Source organism: Cylas formicarius, unplaced genomic scaffold, assembly GCF_029955315.1.
Source record: "Cylas formicarius isolate icCylForm1 unplaced genomic scaffold, icCylForm1.1 PGA_scaffold_3__17_contigs__length_32017465, whole genome shotgun sequence".
In the NCBI taxonomy this organism is placed as follows: domain Eukaryota; kingdom Metazoa; phylum Arthropoda; class Insecta; order Coleoptera; family Brentidae; genus Cylas; species Cylas formicarius.
In genome coordinates this window covers 6,710,994-6,730,798 of record NW_026844326.1, presented here as the reverse complement: position 1 = coordinate 6,730,798, position 19,805 = coordinate 6,710,994, and the positions used below count along the sequence as shown (strand labels likewise).

Genomic DNA, 19,805 nt, shown 5'->3' with positions numbered 1-19,805 from the left:
CACTAGAAGTTATATCACGCCGTGTCACAAACCCACTACATCCAGCTGCTTGGTCTCACCTAGGTTAGGGATAAAGATAACGATATTTTTGCAAGGGCTTATGACTGGTTTCTAAGAAATAAATTGATATTGAACAAAACGAATTTAATTGTATTTAGAACTAAATTACGTAGAGCTTGAAAAGCACTACTCCTCAGGGTAGGTAAAGAAAATTGTAAAGAACACAAAATTCTTATATTTACAAATTGACGAGTTTCTTGATTGGTCTGAATATATTGATTATATGCTAAATTCAATGTTTTATAGGATTAGGGTCTTTGATTATGTTGCAAACTTTCTGCCACGCATGAGGTATGGAATTATCTATTAGAGGGGTTAGTGGTCAGATATAGAAAATGTTCTGGTTCAACAGAGGACTCTTAGTATCTCCAAAAAAATGAAATTTAGAGAGAGTTGTAGAGGGGTATTCAAGTCAACGAAAGATTAAAATTCATTATCTCAAAGCGCTCGAAAATGATACCGCTGGGATAAGAATTAACGGCATTCCACTGAATCTGCGTTACGCAGATGATACAGTACTTCTCGCCGAAAACATGCAAGCCCTGCAGAATATGTTAAATAATGTCGTCAAGACTAGTCGAGAATATATTCTGACACTCACTGTTAAGAAGACCAAGTACATGATTGTCACCAAAACCAAAGTGCTTCATGAACATCTGTATGTTGAAAACCAAGAGCTGGACAGAGTCGAGAGATATGATTACCTGGGTACGAGTGTCGACTGCAATGTGGATTATTCTTCGGAAATAAAGATCCGCATTCAGAAAGCCTGTGCAGCTTTGTGAAGATAAAGAAGCTGCTCTGTAGTCGCGATTTGAGCCTAGATCTGAGAACTCAAATGCTCAAGTGTTATGTATTCCCGGTCCTTTTGTATGGCGTGGAAGCTTGGACCCTCAACCTGTTTTGTGAGCGGCAACTGGAAGTCTTCGAGATGTGGGCATACCGTAGGATATTGAGAATACCATAGACGGAACATGTGACCAACGTGGAGGTTCTGAGAAGAATGAGGAAAGGTGTAGAGATCCTACAGGAAGTGAAAGAAAGGAAATTGCAATATCTCGGCCACATCATGAGAGGACCAAAGTATGAAATTTTACAACTCATAATCCAGGGAAATATTGTGGGAAGAAGATCTATTGGAAGAAGAAGAATATCCTGGCTTAGAAACCTACGAAAATGGTTTAATGTTACATCATCTGACCTATTTAAAGCCGCAGCTTCCAAAATCAAAATAGCAATGATGATAGCCAACCTCCGAAGTGGAGACGGTACATGAAGAAGATCTCATTGGTTTCGAAAGTATCTTACTTTAAATGCAGTAAATGTTCAAAATATACGCCTCTAATACATATATTTAGTCTTTTTCGTATATTTCATTGGATGTTCCTTAGAATAGACAGTGTTATTCTCCTGCAAGCGTCCCAAATCCAATTTTCCATATCTTTTGACGTTGTAGAGGGATTCACATAAACAGCATCTTTAACATAATGAATTCACTCTACTAATTCATTTCTGCCAGTAATGATTATTTAAAAATACTCGAAGTTCTCAATGGTAATGCGCAGGAGCTCCATCTTCCGGAAACCACATTTGTTGGATCTCAATGTTATCAACTTCTTAAATAAGTTGAGGCAAATCATTCGGCATTTTAGACAAAACACTTGAATCGGCCTGTCTTGCTTCATTTAGAACGGTGCAGAAGCTTACAAAATCAAATCAATATCATGGTCTACAACTTCTTGGTATAGTTCCTTGTAGAAGGGATGGTATATGTTTCATAGTGGTGCGATTAACGATAGATTGGGACTTGTGAATCACTGACCTTGAAACTATCTTGAACTTGAAGTAAACTAAACACTGAAGAGATTGTCTGTTGTTGAAGAATTCAAATCAAAATTAAAAAATAGTACATTTTATTTGTCACTAAACGCTGAAGATATTGTCTACTTGTATTTTTTTAGACAAATTAAAATATTGAAAAAACTATTACGTTTAGTTATGTCTTGTTGTTAATCAGAAAGTTGAAGAATTCAAAACAAAATTAAAAAATATTGCGTTCCATTTAAAAAAAAAAACGTATGTTTTTTATGTCACGCTTTTTTGATGCACCCTGTGTATTTTAAAATAAATTTAAATTGTGCATCCTAAGAATCTTTACTTCTATTTTTTCATAACTTTTGAAACCAAGAAGTTGACATACTTCATGTCTACTACATGTTTATATATTTATGAAGCATTGATATTATTTTTTAAAAATCGAAAGGACTTCGAACTGCACATGTTTCGCAGATATAATACGAGAACCTTACATATTAATAAACGATAAATTATAAAAAAAGTTATATAGTTACATAAAAGATGTTTTTCTGTAGTCTTTAAATACTGTTTAATTATTACAGTGCGCCGATTTCCTGTGTGTTTGTTATAACCTATTATTTTTATGTAATGTATTTGTCATACAATCCGAAATAAAGTTGATGTAGTATAATTAATATAATTATTAAAATTTTAACATCGTTAAACTGCTGTCAGTTCGAGGTGTTACACGTTTTGAAAGCATAAACTGGAAAGTTTGTGGTATTTCATTAGCTTGTGTTTATATTTTGGTGCTCCGGCTTTTAATTCAATTTGTCGTATAAGTTGTGTGTTATTTATGATTGTAAGCATGTTTATTCTGTAAATTCTTTAAAAAAATTTAAGATCTCAAAAATATATAAAAAAATTATAAAGATCGTCAAAACAAGCCCCAAAAATAGCTTAGGAAGCTCTTTTATTGGCAAGATATTCTAATTCCCCATACTTGCCTTTCTGTGACATTTTGTGACATTTGTTTTTTAATATCTTTAGACTTTTGAGATGGTGCAGACCGTTATTTTAATTTTTACTTAAACAACTGTTTGCTATGAAACGCTTAACTCTCAGTCGCAAGTTTTAGCTGTATCTTTGCTAAATTATTTTCAACAAGAGGATAAGGGAGGAGGACCTTTATTACCACTATCCGCTATCCAAGAGCACGATAGTATATGATGACTAATTTCATTTTATTTATATTTTGTCATATAAATTGTTTGCTATTTTTCATTTAAATATGTTTTAAAAAAAAAACATCTTTTTAAGAATAATAATGAAGTAAATATGAGTAGCAGTCTCGTACTTCTTAAATATTTAACCACATTTTAAATGTCTCCCCATACTCGTCTTGTTGTTAAATGTAATATACAAGACACGGTGCATCCAATGTATAGTCAAAGCAATCATTCAAAACTATGGAAGACAGTGTATGATGATTAATTTCATTGTCTTTTTCTAGAAAAACATGTCACAATAGCAACTTTAAATAGAAGGATTAAGGAACAAGAACTTGCTTTTATTAGCGATAGTTCTTTGCAGAGAGTATTGCCAGTTTAGGTTTTAAATCAAAAACAGATGATTACCGAAGATATCTTGTGGAGCAAACCAATGTTTTATTCCTTCGAACTGAATTTAGTCTAGTTATTTTCGTGGTATATTTTCTAAAGGGAGTGCAAAAAGTCTTGGCAAGATAATTCAATAAGAAGTCTAACAAGACCACTCGGCGATATATAGATAAATAGATAGCTTGGTGTTTTGTTTGCTTACTATGGCGATATGAATAGCGAAATATGTATTAGGGGGTTAAAACAAAAATTACTTTGCAATTTGGAAGGCCCAGATCACAGTTCGGAAGAGACGCTCATAGCTATGAAAATGGCTTTGCCATGTGGAATTAAGCTGCATTACAAACAAAAAAAACCATCCCAACAAAATTATTTTAGAGTGGTATAACAAAGCCATTTTTAATACAATAGAGCCCATAACAATTTTACGGGATTCAGAAAGTGAACTTTGTGAGCTTTAAAGGAAAAAATTTAAAGACTCTCATGTAGAATTAATTAGTTTATGGTTTACCTACTAACTAAAAGTAATTTATTGTTTATAATAAAATGTATTTAAAAAACTATGTAGCGACATTCCTATTTAAAATGGCGAAAACTTAACAGGTTTTATATTTTGCTTTTTATATAATTTATTTGTTTATATTCGCCTATTTTAGCCTCTTGTAACATCAAATTGTTTTTTTAAATAAATTGTCCTTCGTAGTTTGTGCTAACATTCATATACAATTTTGACATAATACTTGCTTGGTATTGTACTTTTTATTTAAATATCTTACTAAAATTAGTCCTGAGATTACCTAATTTTTATTAACTAAAAATATCCAAAAATATTCTATGAATCATAACTATGAATCTGCAACAAATAACTTACAAATCTTGGACAATAATAATAAAAGCTTTTCGGCCTAAAAGAAATTTAATTTAATTAAAATATTTGCTACGGATCTTACCCTAGAATACTTTTTGTTTGTAGACTGTTGTAAAATATAACTTACGTGACTAGATAAACTTTACTTTTAGGCGAGGATGCAATAAAATCACTAAATATAAGGAAACTAAAAATAATTAAAATAAACATTAACATTAACCTTAACCAAAGCTACAACCCCTTTCGTCATCAATCATAAGATATCCTCTTGGCCTCACGCACCTTATCACCGAAGTACGTGCATTTATTAGTTCACACACTTTATGATGTGATATAATTGTCACTCTCTAAGTTCATTGGAATAAAAGACCTAGGGGCGACAAACACGAATTTATTAATCCGGCCACACAACCGTCTCTATCCAATTTAAAAATCTGGAAACTCTCGTGTATACTCCTGGAGTTTTTCCGCCGCAACCCGCTCCATAAGAAACTATGCCCACGATAGCATAACTGCCGTCCTTTTTCTGAATTTGAAGCGGTCCCCCAGAATCGCCCTGAAACATTGCCTGTTATTCTCAAACACTTGCATCGTTTACCTTCACTCACCTGGCAAGTATCACTAGTATCCGACCAAGCACATATCTGTGAAGCAACGATAATCTTACTGGTGCCGATCGATTTAGATAGTAACGTTATATTGCATTGACTGATCGACACAGGCGCCAGTGTAGCTTTTTGGAGTTGAGTCGCCCTTTCGTCACCAATTCCGGCCACTACAAATGTGGAGTTTTAGTTCAACCTCCACGGTCGATTACAAAAGGCTTCTTACCTATTTGGCCCCATCCCGAGATAATTAATCCCAGAGGATCATCATCTTCGGTGTAGAGACAGGCTGGCTGAATGTACTGGGATGTTTTAACTCGAGTTGAGAGTTCCACTACCGCGATATCGTTGTGCCTGGTGCGGGTATTGTATTTGGGATGAATGGTCGTGTTAAGCGTATCGTAATCCTCGGGAGGCACCTTATCTCTTCTAGAGACACGAGGAGACCTTCATTTTTTTCCCTATTTGTAAAATTTAACCAATGCGCCATACATGATTTTATGGCGCTAACATTTTTCGATAATGATTTTTCATTATTGCAAATAATTCCTCAAGTGAAATATTCAAGTCGTAATAAATAATTAAATTTTGAACTGGATAATTTCCCGCTAAAAACACTGTTAGTGACGTCACGAGGTACGTTTTTGTGTAGACAGTTATCAGTTTAACATTTTTTCGTGGGTACTGCAACTATTTCTGCTCCGGGAAAAACCATTTAAGAAAAACAACCAAAAATTGTGGCCAAAAGCAATTAGACATTTCATTAAAGTCACGTTTTCCTTTGTGCACATTATTTTAATGAACGTATTTTAAAACACGCTGTATAAGCAAGTACAGAATAGAATGCGAGCCAGTTTCAGTTATTCTCTGAAGAAGCCAACAGGATGATTGCCTGCAGGTCAGCGAAAAAAAAAATGTAAAAAAAAACATATAACCTATCATGTATAAAGTTATTCATATCAAAACGTCGGCCCAATATTGAGTGGGTCAATTAGACTGGAATTTGGGAAAACGTATACCTCAAGTTAACAACGCCCATTCTGACTTTTCTTAAAACCGGTCGTCTTGTGTTTACGAAACAGTGAGCGGCCGTAAGCAAGAACTTTGATGATATTAGCGATGCGGCACACAATCTCCAGTCTAACGCTTCCCCTGAATCGTCGTCTGCCTCAAAGCCTAAAGCCGCCTAAAACAATAATTCACTAGTTGTTACGTTTTATTACCCTTAGTGTACTATATTAGTTAATTATGTGTAGAAGAGATAGATGGAGTAGTAGGACTATCAGGTCCACTTTAAACTAGATCTATAAGAGATCTATAAAGAGTATGTGCAAAATAAGGATCCTAAGTATGTGAAAGTTGGTACTTTTTAGGAGATACAGGCCTAAGAAAAATTAGGAAAAAGTTGCTGTTTAGAAACTTGAAAAATCGGAAGTTTGACAATATTTTGTTCTGACTTTATTTGAAGATATAACAAAAAACTAATAAGACTTTCTCATTGGCACTTTGAATGTACTACATGACGGTATTTTTAGATTTTATATCTGAAGTTTCGTTACGTCAACTTTTTTTTTTATATGGCCAGAGAAAAAGTACATCCTATGCCTGGTTCCATTTTTTATTACAAAATGAACGATTTATCGCACGAGATAAGCTTTTTCAATTAAAAGGAAAATTGCATTTTTTCTATTTTTAAAGGTATTTTTAAGTTGCAATACCTGTCACCGAATTTATTACACATTATACTTCAAAAACTGCTTGAGCCAAAGAGATGTAACAATTTAAAGAACTAAACTTTAGGAGCTTACTATCTCGCTACTAATTAATTACAGAGCACTACATATGGGTTTGTCAAAGCCATTAAAACTAGCATTGCAAGACATTGCACAAACGGGAAAAAATTGCAAATTGGAATTTTTTTTTGTGCACCTCTAATTTTAGTTTTAGTTAGCTTACTACCAGTTATTAGTGTACATTTACTTTGGTGCATTCAATCATTAATCTCTTTGAAGCCAAGAATTTTAAAAAATATAAAATTTTATTTATTGAGGCAACTAAACAACTTAACACGATTTTGATGTTACATCATCATACTCATTGAATACGAACTGGCGACAGTTTTTAGATTCATTACCAAGTAATTTTGACTCTAAAGAAGGGATTATTTAATAAAGCTCGGGCTGTTAATTATTAGCAAACAATTGCGCTCACATACCATATGGGGAAATTCCCCCAATCTTGCGTCTTCGCCACCTATGATATGGAAGTCAACTTGGGGTTTAATGTCGTTCATTTTTATGTACTTCTCGCAGGCTGGAAAGACACAGTTTATCAAAGCCAAGCAATCTACGAGATGGTTAAGAAAAAATGGACAATATCTAAACCAAAATACTGATTATGCTCGACATGTCTAAGTATCCATTTACCGAATTTTAAGAAAAGCAAATCGGTTTAGCAGTTATTTCCTCAAAATTTACCGGCTCGCCTATAATTTGTTTAATTTTTACAAACTATTCAAACCGAGAACAGAAATTTTCTCAATAAAACACAGTTCCAAAATTTGAAATTTTTTATTACCATTGTCAATATGGTTATTTTTAAATATTGGTTCTTTATTGCTTTGCTTTTCGTCTTTTCGTCTTCGTCTTTCGTTTTAAATGCAAATAAATCAAAAACCAAAACACAACTTTTCTTTGAAAAAAAAATGAACATCCTTTCAAACTTTCATCATGTTCAATACTGCAGTGAATCTAGCGCCGTCCAGCATCAAGTCCAAATAAGTCTCCAATTCGTAATTGTTATGTCAGAAATTTTAAAACTGCAAATTTTTATTATTATACCATAAAAACTCAAAATGAGAACATATCTCCGAAGCATTTGTATGAGGCACATTGGAGATTGACCATTCTTTATGAATCACCCAGCATAGAATAGCTATACCTTTCTCGCATTTTCGTTTAGCGTTGATCCTTCCTTTATTATCGACATCCGTACTTCCGTCATTTGTCTCGTTACGCTGCTTGGGCGGATCTTTTCTAGGAATTTCGTTGTCCGTCCAGACAACTCCCTGGTCCGTAGTGGTCGAATCCACAAGAGGACTGCGGTCCAAAGCTTGTGGGCAACAAACGACCTAAATCAGTATAAATCTAAAACAACAAGGATACGTGGAACGCCGTTTTGACTTACCTCTTCAAATCCGACAAAACCGCATCGTTCCAAATTGTGTCGTTCCCCTCTTTTAACAGCACTTAATGCTAACGGACAGTCTTTTACTTGTTTACATAGGCCCGTCATGCCGGAATGTTGGCATTTTGATCCCTCTGGAATGATTCTTTTATTATTATTTGAATTAAAAAACATATAAATAATTGCTGGAGGAACTAGTTCAAGTATTAGAATATTGACTACTCGTTGTACTGGAATATGGCTCTAGAAATATCTTTATCATTTTGATCCCTCTAGAATGATTTTTTTATTATAATTTGAATTATATAAACATATAAATAATATGTGAAAGAACTAGTTCAAGTATTTGTTAATTGTGGTACAGGCATATTGCTGTTGAAATATCTTTATCATACCAGAAATTTAGCATTTTGATCACTCTAGACTAATTTTTTTATTAGTGAAAGTATTAGATATTGGATATTTGGGGTATTGGTGTGACTGTTAAATATCTTTTTCATATCAGAATGTCGGTATCTTGATCAGGATGATTATTTTATTATTTTAATTATAAAAACATATAAATAATTGGTGAAGGAACTTGTATAAATATTACAATAAGTAGTGGCACATATATGGCTGTTGAAATATTTTTTTATTATGATTTGAATTATAAAAACATATAAATAATTGGCAGAAGAACTGGTACAACTACTACAGTATTGGCTAATTGTGGTACGGGTATGGCTGTTAAAATATTTTTATCATACGAAAAAACAGTCCTATTGGCCGTTTGATCCCTTTGGAATGATTCTTTTATTATTATTTGAATTATCAAAAAAGATAAATTTGTGGAGGAACTAGTACAAGTACTGGTATATTGGCCACTGGTATGGCTGCTCAAATATCTTTATCATACGAGGAAGTTGACATTTTACTCCCTCTGGAATGTTCTTTTATTATTATTTGAATTATACAAATAATTTGGTGTAGGAACTAGTACAAATAGTAGAATATTTTTATCATACCGTAATGTTGGTATCATGATCCCTCTAGAGCGATTCTTTTTTATTATTTGAATTATCAAAAAGTATAATTGGTGGAGGAACTGCTACATGTATTAGAATATTGGCTACTTATGGTACAGTTATGGTTGTTGAAATATCTTTAACATACCAGAACCTTGGCATCTTGATCCCTATAAAACGATTGTTTTATTATTACTTCAATTATAAAAACATATAAATAATTGGTGGAGGAACATGTGTGTAGTACATGAATATTGAGTATTTGTGGTATAGGTATGAATTATAAAAACATATAAATAATTAATGGTGGAGCTAGGACAAGAACCAGAATATGCTTGTGATACCGGTATGACATACAAGAATATTGGCACCTTGATGGGTCTAGGATGATGATTTTATTATTATTTGAATTATAAAAACAAATAGATAATTGGTGGAAGAACTAGTACAAAAACTAGAATATTGGCTACTTGTGATACATGAATAACTGTCGAAATATCTTTATCATACCAGAATGTTGGCATTATGATTCCTCTAGAATGATTCTTTTATTATTATTTTGATTATTAAAACATATAAATAATTCCTTCGTTTTTAGTTTTGGTTATATATGAAATGTATATATATGAAAATATGACCATAAAGCACATGATCAGTCGGTCCTGTAGGAGAGAGCAACAGACAGACCTTTAACGTGTTTTAAAAATATGTAATATATAATTACATACAAATTATAAATAATTACCTAAAGTACTGAAATATTCAAAATCCAATTCTGTTTCACTCCTAGAGTTGCCATTAATTTTTTTTTAATTCATCCTTTACTTCATACAAATTTTTCATAAATTGCTGTATCCAAACAAAGCAAATAGATAATCTGTGAACTATATAAAGAAAAATAATCTAGAATTATACATAACAAATAACACATAATAACAAAACGACGATAACCAAAAGTGTATTATAATTAATATCATATTAATTGTAAATTATACAACAATAATTTTATCACGAGCGAATGTTTAATAAACGAATGACTAAAGAAGTATATCAACGTGTTCTATACCAGTAATTTTTTAAATTAGCAATAGTTTTTGGGTACTCATTTGCAAAACTGCACAAATATATTCACTGAGTGACATTAGACGTGTTCATCAAAACTGACAAACGTCAAAATACAGTCAGTCTTAAATCCACCAACAAAAACCCCTCTCTTATAACCCGTGACTAAAGTACCGCACGCTCGAAGTGGCACCAGTGTTTAATGAGACTCAAGTTTTAAAGTGCTACTTTACATTTATACTTCCTACTCTGAAACACTGATCAAGAGTACGAAAAGTGTTACTTTAGGTACGTGTGCCAAATTTCATTAAAATATCTAAACTTTACCACCATGTATAGTTAAGACATTTAGAACATATGTTCTTATGAGGTTTTCTTTGAAAAATGTACCCAAAAATCACCCCCTGAATTATTGACATTCAATTAGAAAACACCCTCTACAGCACATCTCAAAAATTAGATCTCAGACAAAATCTGAGCGCTTTTTTGGATTTGCCAGAAGCAGTTGAAAAATGGCCTGTGTGATCTTTACGTGCCACATAATCATTTTTATCTTGAATCCGACAATAAGGAATTAAAACGTTGATAAACTAGTAAACTAAAGGGTCAGCTCTATTGATAGGACCGGTGAATTAAATCGTATTGACACGGCAGTACTGTTTTTTTTTTAGTTAAATTAATACTTTTTTAAAACGATAAAAATTGAAAAATGAAAAAATAAATATAAAATTTTGCTCTGGGTTTTACTACTAGTGGAATTTTTATTATTAGTTTTCTTTGGTTACAATTTTGAGTTTCAACACAAATTTGTACCTAAATACCCGACTTTCAAAATATTCCTGGGATATATGCGGTTTATTATATAGTTACTTTTAAAAATTACTTTCATGTATGTAAAGGTGCGAAAAATTTTAAAGTATATATTTTTTAAATGACATTCCCTTCTGTGCTCTTTAAATAATTAAATAAAATTTGACAAAATGTAATCAAATTTTAATGTTAAATACTTAAGTCATGTGACCAATATTTAAACTTTAATGTAGCAAGATTAAATTTTCCAATTTACACAGGGTGTCTGAAATTTGAAACCAATCGAATTTTTTTTTCTTGAGTATACTATTTCTCTATCAGAGATGGAAACCTACTTTTGAAATAACAATCACATCGTTGAAGCAAAATTTATTAAATAAAAAGCTCAAAGACAAACAGGCACATGAAAGCCACACAAAATGTGCGTTCATAAGTTAATTTCCGGTAGTTACAAATTCTTTATTAAAAACTACGGCCGACACTTTGGTTATCATAAACCTTAAATAAAACACATACTATAATACACAGGGGGTATCATCTTAAAAAAATTCCACTCTAAAACTAGTTGTTAGTTAAAACTAGGTATCTTGGAATGATAAATGAAATATAAAGGTGGCACTAATTATTATTCTTCCTTGCCTATTAAAAAGGTTAGTTTAAATCCATACCTACACGTTTTTCTTTTGGTCAGTTGGGGCTAAAATTACCTATGTTCACTGGCGGAAATTCTTCTGGGAAATTCAACAACAAAAAAGCCATTTGATTTCTCCCGATAGCAAAAATTTTCCAATTTTCTATTCCGCAGGAGTCCAGCAAGTTTTCCACTGAACCGTCTTAGACCGTAATATTTTAAGGTGACAGTGAATTTCGCGTAGACTAACATACTTTGGTTGGCTTTGGTTATTAGTTACTGTTACTTTTGCTTGTTGAATTGATTGACAAATCCTTGGATTCAGAGCGCATGTTTGCTTATTTCATCCACTCAAAGATCGGGGTGTAACACTTGGACGATTTCTCGAATACCACGCAGTGAAAAAACGCTTCTGTAGTCCTCTCATCAAAGAGTGCAGAAGCGCTTTTCACGTCTCACAGCTTATAGAATGAATATTCAAACCTTGAAAAGTCGTAGAAAATATTTTTATTTTTGATTTCTATTTAAGCCAGTGAATATTCAGGTTTATATAATATTAACTTTAATTAAATGTACCTGTAAGACACAACAGAGAAACACAGCTATTTAGTATTGCCTATCATTGCACAAACAATGAATAGTTTCGCCAAAGTGTAAAAATCAAATAAAGAAAAAGAATTTTATGTGATAGCCATTGTGCCTTTTGAATGTTTCATTGTTTTATCTTGGGTTCAATAAATGCGGTACTAGTATTGACTTTACGCAAGTTATACTTGCATTGCATTTTTATTACATTTTTGTTTTAACTGATATTTGCCAATAATAGAAAAATTTAATAATGGCATCGTATAAGTTACAAACACACAAAACAGGGACGAAAAAACTTCTTACGAGTATATCCCTAATTTCTGCATTATATCGTCGAAATCACATGTCATTCATTAGATGCAAAATAAATTGTAAAAAATGTGTACGATTCCTCTACATGGATTGTTGGTAAATCCAACTTGTTGACGTTCCACCAACGCTATTGACTTCTTCAGAGCTGAAACTGGCTCGCATTCACTCTACTCTGCACCTGCTTGCTTTTGAGGGGGACGAAACTAAAGGAGGGAAATGAGATTATCTCTTATGACCGATTCCTATTCACGAAAGGTTCAGCAGTACCGACTAGTCAGGGGTTGTATTCTCGTCGGCAGGTTATTTCGTTAACAGCCGTCAAAATCCAAGACGTTATACTTTAGAACATACCATACGCAGAAAATTAGGACGCGCATTTAGTACTAATAGGAGGCAAGCAATTTTAAAGAATGAATAAATATATGGAAAAATTGAAACAAACTTTTAAACTATTCCAAATAATTCATTTGAATACTTCTCGACCTAGAAATGTTGCCAAGGTCGAAAGCCATTAAGTTTCGTGCTGGTTGGGCGGATAATTGAATATTATTAAGCGATAATAGCTTACGGTGATAAAGGTAGACCAACGTTTCTGTGCAACATTTGGTTTGCTGAAACTACCTTCAATAGTAACGTTAACCGGAATATGAAAATGCGTTCGTTGGTCTTGACTCACCTATGAAACGGCAATTGCTAGGACATGGTTTTAATATTTGTACATTGGAGTTTTTTAAAACTCAGTTAATGTTGCATTAAGATATGGTGAGGTATCAGCGTAACGTATTATTATGGTGCGCTTGCAAATGGACTTGTTAATGAAGAAGAGCAAAGGACTTCACATTAGGACGATCGACATCTTCACCATCTTGACTTGAAAATGGCGTATGACATTATCAAGATGCCAGAAGGCTATCCACTATAATTAGATCTACGAAATGAATCCTACAAAGGTGCTGGTTATCTCCAATACTTTTTAAAATACATATCAATGACATATTAATAATACATTATAAATGATAAAAATAGTGACGCTGCCCAATTATGTTTTATAAATGACCTATCAACGTTTACAGAACCATTTTTATAAAATAACAATGTCGCTATAAACGTCCCAAAGACTTATAAACCCAAAAAGGGGCACTCGTCTACAGCAATTTTGTTCATTAATTTGTTTTATTATGTAATACTTTTTACAAAACTTCTGAATTCCTCCTGCGTCTGTTTCTGCTGAGTCGAACTTGCTGACGTTTCGCCAATCATCCTGTTAGCTTCCTCAGAGCTTGACTGAAACTGGTTTCAGTTTCAGCGTCAAATAGGGTCTCATCCTTGAGATAAAACCAAAATTATCTGACAATTTTTAAGTTATAAAAAGCTATCTTTAAATTAACCGTTTGGAACAAACATAATAAGAGACAATGTCTACTAAATTTATTAGGACAGGAATAGAGTGAAGGTCTGTAGTGTCACTTTGACAAAATTATAGAATGTAAGAATGTAAATTCTTTAGTATTAGAGTAGGATGAAAATATTTTTACACGATTTTTAAAGCTAAAACTGCATAATTATTCTGTTTTTTAGGATGGTAAAAAGTGTAAGAGATATAGCGCCCTGAACTCAACATAATTACATTGTCATAGCTTTGTTTAGCCCTAGTATCTAAGAAATGGAGGAGGAATCCAGAAGATTTGTATATATATAATTTGTTCAATATCATGTACATAACACTGCATTACCGATAAAGATTATCTCAATAAATTTAAGTATTTGGCATGTATAGTATAGAATTTTTGGGATTTACGATCAAACTAAGTGGCTAAATCAAATTGACATTGACCACATATCGGACGGTGGAAAGTCTAGTTTACTATAATTTGCTTATTTACTTTCCGGGTGGAAAAGGTGACGTGCGATAATTTAAAATTGGTTAACCTGCTTGATTACTTCTCTAGCGTTTTGTCTTTGTTGCAAATTTGTAAGTTTATATCGTCATTATTTGAATGTTGTTGCGATCTTGCTGCGTAAAAATAAACAGATTTCATATATAGAGTGTTCAACATACGCCTTAAACGTCTTAACTTTTGAAATACAGGGGGAAAGTTTTCAAATGTTTTTTATATTATCTATAAATAAACATTCCAGATGTTAATTATGGCACAATACTTTTTTTAATTTCTACCGGTGGCACGCGAGATCTCAACAATGGCCGCCGAGATCTGCTGATATCAATAGCTTAGATTCCTTTCTATGGTTGAGACTTTCAAAGTGTGCAATTCAATAATACAGCACCTCATATTTACTAATTTTAATCAAGAACGGTATGCTGGAAATGACTTTTATGACCAAATGACCAATCCTAAGCAAATATTCGCATGAAAAAATGTCAGTGGCGCACCAAATCTTTTTGGAAACACAAAAATCTCAAAAAATAAGACGTTTACAACATACGGGCATGTAAAGTTTCTCCTCAGTATTGACATATCACTAGGGAACCCTCTATCATATTACAGTTACCAGTTCGAAACCAGATATCATTCCAAAATGTACCTACCCTGTCTGGTAAATTAAAAGAAAAGCTAAATTTAAAGACTAAGGGGGGACTTATTAGAAAAAAATTAAACGATAGGTAGTTAAAGAGTTAATTACTTGCCTAGTACTGCACATCATTTAATAGCAAATTATGTTACTTTAGAATTTACCAATAAGATTTGGTAGTTTCATTTTCTCATAGTGATGATATCATCAAACACCTAATAAGAAAAATAAAAAAATAGTTTACGGCAAAGTAAATTTGAATTATTTAGATATGCGGTGAACTATGTGACAGATTTACTTTAACTTTTGCACCCTAATGTAAGTGAAGTTTTACTTTTACGGGTTAAGTGTACGAATAGCAATAGCAATGATGAAGAAGGTTATTTCTTTCTGGCATCATTATTTTTCTTGCTTTCCTTTTCTTATTCTGTATTTCTATCTTTCATTTTGTAATTATTATAATGGTTTTTACCAATAAAGACCATTTATTATTGCTACTATTGTCATCACATCAACGTGGCAATATCTTGCTTAATTTGTATGCCATTTGTTTCCAAAACCTTAAGAAATAAGAATAAAGAAACTTGCAAAGAAAAATGTATAATTGACAACACAGCAGGGTTGTAAATATTTTAGAACGATAGAGGGCCTTCAGGTATTATTGAAAGTTAGGTTACTATATAGTTATAGGGTTTTTATTCTTCTAGGATTTATTTTCTTCTAATTGAGATTTCATTTCTAATAATTCAAATCCAATCACTTTTAATTATTTGTTGGCGAATATTTTGCACCACAAAACTACAAAAAATACAAAAATGTGTTTTTTTATCTATTTAATGTGAACTCAAGAAAAAGTAATTAAATAAAATCTATTAGCCATGGATTCCGTCAATATTCATTTATTTGCAAATTTCTATGATATGGGTGTGATTTCTAATTTGTATCAATTACTTTTCAAAAATGGCGGACAAAAATAAACTTTTTCTTTAAATTTTTCGCACAACTATAATGTCATAAGAGGTTAACTTAATTTAGTAATCTCATAACTATTATTATATTATTATTTATGTAAAATTGAATATTTTTGATTATTTCCTACGCAGTTTGTTCAGATTTACTGGTCTGTCTGTCTAGTGGATTGAGATCGGAGCTATTAGCCAGCCATCATTTAGATAGTTTGTTTTATTTTATTTTTCATATTATAGAACGGAGCACATTATTTCATTTTGAAGAAAACTTAAGTACCTATCTAATTCCATTTAAATTTCCCTCAAAAATAATACTATAATTTTATTTGTTAGCATGCCACACCAAACATGAAAAGAGGCACTTAAAAACAACTTGATGTTTGCTACGGGTTCCTCTCGCATACTAATGTGTCATAATAAACATGTGTCAAACATTGCTTTATATGTAAATAATATTTTCATTATAAATTTCTTCCCGTATGTTTCTTAAGATTTCGTAAACAAAATTTTAGTCTTTACCTTTTCTCTTCCCAACTTAAATTTTGAACAGGTAAAAATCTATATGGACGGTATCCATATCTTTTTAGTATTCTGTGAATGGTATTTCCTAAAATACACACAAAATATTTGAATGACTGCGAACTTTAATTTCATAACCTAATTTGTTTTCCTTGAACATATAATAACATATACATTCCTAATTTCATTTCCTACACGACATCTTTTCTTTCTTCCTAAATTCAAACTGCCTCATATTTTCTAACGATATACATACATATATATTGTATTTCTCCATGGTACTCACTGAACGAATGATGCGTTATTAAAAATAAAGTAATAAGTCGCACAACATTTTTTTTCCTTCTAAATACGTCATAGTACCAATAAATAAGTTATTAATAAGTCTGACAGGAGAGGCAACATCAAAATTTGCAAATAAATGACTACTAACGGAAATCCAATGGCTATACAAATTTTATTTAAGTGTTAGTAATATCACCTTAAAATGTTGATAAATTTCCAATTTAATAGAAAGATGGACAGTTGCTACAGTCCAACTTAACTGCAACATTATTATTTATTTTTCAGTTATGGTATGATTGAGTGACATAACCACTTATAAACCACCTACTACCCAAAACTAACAAAAAAAAACATTGAAATTCTTTTTCTTTGCATTTTAATTTTGCTTTTTGTTCCCTATTTGCATATTGCATTTTTTTGAATAAAGTCCAGTCTGGAAGCATTGATTTCTCGTCAAATGACACGCAAATTACTTTTTGTCTGTGAGCTACAGATTAAGAATCAGAAAGTCACTATGAACGTTGCCGCTGCATAACTATTAGGCCTTCTTTGAATGTGCTGTTCTAAAAGTACTTAGATAGTTTTACCGAAACAAATTAAAGATTAATACCCATAAGTGCTTTCAGATAAGCTTTCAGATGTTCAAAAATAAAATTGATTTTAATTACAGTTTAAATAATGTATTTCTTGAACAGAGCAATGCGCGCAATTCTGAAATGGAATAGATATACGCCGCGTATTCAAAAAGTAAGGTGACTTTTGTAATTGGGGGGCTATCGATTTTCGATATTATTTTTTTGTTATGTTCACAGCTTCAGCCTGTTTACATATTTACTTTTTTGTGAGACAGAGGCGTTAGACGTGATTTGTGTGCTGACGATTTTCTGCTGGAACAAAGAACTTGCATAAAATGTTGTGTAAAAAATAGAATACGGTCCTGCGAAACATTTGAAAAGGTTTATAAGTGGTGCAAGCTGTTCCAAGGTGGCCGAGAAGACGCCGATGACGAATCTCGCTCTGGACGCCCCAGCATAGCAATAACTAACTGATGAAAGCGTTGAAGTAAGTAAAAAAAGTTAAAAAAATGGTGTTGAAAAATGATCGAATCACTATTAGACAAATGGCTGAAGACGTCGGCATCTTTGTTGGCTCGTTGCATACAATTTATTACGACGTTTTGGGTATGAAACGTGCAACAACAACAATTTGTTCCAAAAGTGCTTAATTTTGAACAAAAGGACCGTCGAAAGAGCATCGCTCATGAACTGTTAGAATGATGAAAAATCATGTCTAAAGCCAAAGCCCAGTCGTCCCAATTGAAGAACCCAGAACGCCAAGACCGAAAAAAGTTCGATCAAATGTCAAGGTTTTGCTTACTGTTTTTGTCTCTCACGGAGTACATCAAGAGTTCCTACCACAAGGTCGTGGGAAAACAATTCATGGATTTTGCATCACGATAATGCACCTGCTCACTCATCGTTGCTTGTGTCAAACTTTTTGACCAAAAACAAAACCACAATCATGCCTCAGCCACCATATTCACCGGATACGACCCCCTGTGGCTTTTTCCTGTTCATAAAACTCAAGCAATCCACGAAAGGAAGGAGGTTTGGAACGACTGAGGAGATATAGAAAAAATCGCTGGAAGAACTCAAGGCTATGCCAGAAAGAGCTTGCCAGAAGTACTTCAAACATTGGAAAAAACGATGGCACAAGTGTATTATATTTGAGGGGATCACTTTGAAGGGGTAAACATTAATTTTACTTAAAAGTCACCTATTAATCGTAAAGTAAAAAGTAATATATTTATATTTAACTATGTATCGGCTGAATTTTTGAATATTTCAATTTTGTTGGTAGCAGATACATTCTCAATATAAATGAAATTATTTTTTGTTATAGCTTTTATGCTAAATAAAGTATGTATTTATTTTGATTATTAGATCAGAATTAAAAATCCAGTTCAAATAAAATTGTTAGTGTCTTCTTAAGTGGGACACACTGTATAGGTGATTATATTTTTGCAAATTTTAATAAATAAATAAATAAATACATAACATTGGTTAGAAATATTTATATTTTAGTCAAGGCCATTAATTGACGGATTTTTGAGTGAAACGAGGATTTCCCTTTTTTTCGGACGTCACAAGTTCCCCATTCCGCAAACAGCCAACGATCTTCCCGGAATTCCATCTGACGAATCTTTAGAATTCCCAACGAAATCGCGTTTTGATAAATCGTGTTTTTAAAAATTACAAATAATGTCGAGAATTACCCAGACGTATCTAAAACGCAATTATATTTTAAATTGTCGGGATTATCACTTCGATTAAAACCCAATCAGGATGTGAACTGATCGTGTGTGGAGTATTATGACCTTACTATTACATCGACACTAATTTTTGCCTTTAATTAAAAAACGTATAGTTAATGAGAGGAAACAAAACGGTCGTATTTACCATTACCGTCAATGGACTCAAAACACAAACTTCGGGATATGCACAACACACCGCAAACGACTATCCTGAAATTTAACATTGTTTTTATACTAGATGCACCTCAGGTGTATACGAAATATTCGCGACCCGATGGTCACATAATAAAACGTAATTCACTCAACGCGAGAGGAGTCGAGTGACTATCCGCCGTTGTCATGACGACAGCTTACAATAAACTAAAGCCAAAAGCGTTTTTAAATAAACAAGTTTTGAGTAAATGAACCGGCTAAAGTAAACGTCCAATAGTGCGCCGATATGCTGTTTCCAGGCCGGAATCGTTAGCTTTTGACCTACTGTATCTATAGTCGAAGTCACACTGACAATGCATTTCAAATGGGAGAAAGCGGCACAACGTATACCGACGACTATCGTATACCTGTCTCAGAGCCGGTTCAACCCAAAAGATACCTTTGTGTCATGTGGAGATGGATTTAAAAAATATATTGAATGGATTGAAT

At 32.7% G+C, this 19,805-nt stretch overlaps 1 protein-coding gene across 4 annotated transcripts in view; it reads right to left on the bottom strand.

Annotated features, from left to right (window-relative positions):
• Positions 1–4,009: 4,009 nt before the first annotated feature.
• Positions 4,010–19,805, bottom strand: part of LOC132700154 (serine protease persephone-like) — a 33,962-nt gene continuing 18,166 nt past the window's right edge. The window contains exons 1-8 of one of the 4 annotated variants that reach the window (XM_060667305.1): positions 19,315–19,579; positions 8,136–8,269; positions 7,890–8,079; positions 7,165–7,262; positions 5,969–6,135; positions 5,176–5,378; positions 4,953–5,119; positions 4,043–4,900 (exon numbers count right to left, since the gene is read on the bottom strand). In XM_060667305.1, coding sequence (XP_060523288.1) covers positions 4,739–4,900; positions 4,953–5,119; positions 5,176–5,378; positions 5,969–6,135; positions 7,165–7,262; positions 7,890–8,079; positions 8,136–8,269; positions 19,315–19,387 — 1,194 coding nt within the window. In that variant the 5' untranslated portion in view covers positions 19,388–19,579 and the 3' untranslated portion in view covers positions 4,043–4,738. Of the gene's footprint in view, positions 4,901–4,952; positions 5,120–5,175; positions 5,379–5,968; positions 6,136–7,164; positions 7,263–7,889; positions 8,080–8,135; positions 8,270–19,308; positions 19,580–19,805 lie in introns of those variants that run through there. The other 3 variants (XM_060667304.1, XM_060667307.1, XM_060667303.1) reach the window with 3 other exon arrangements.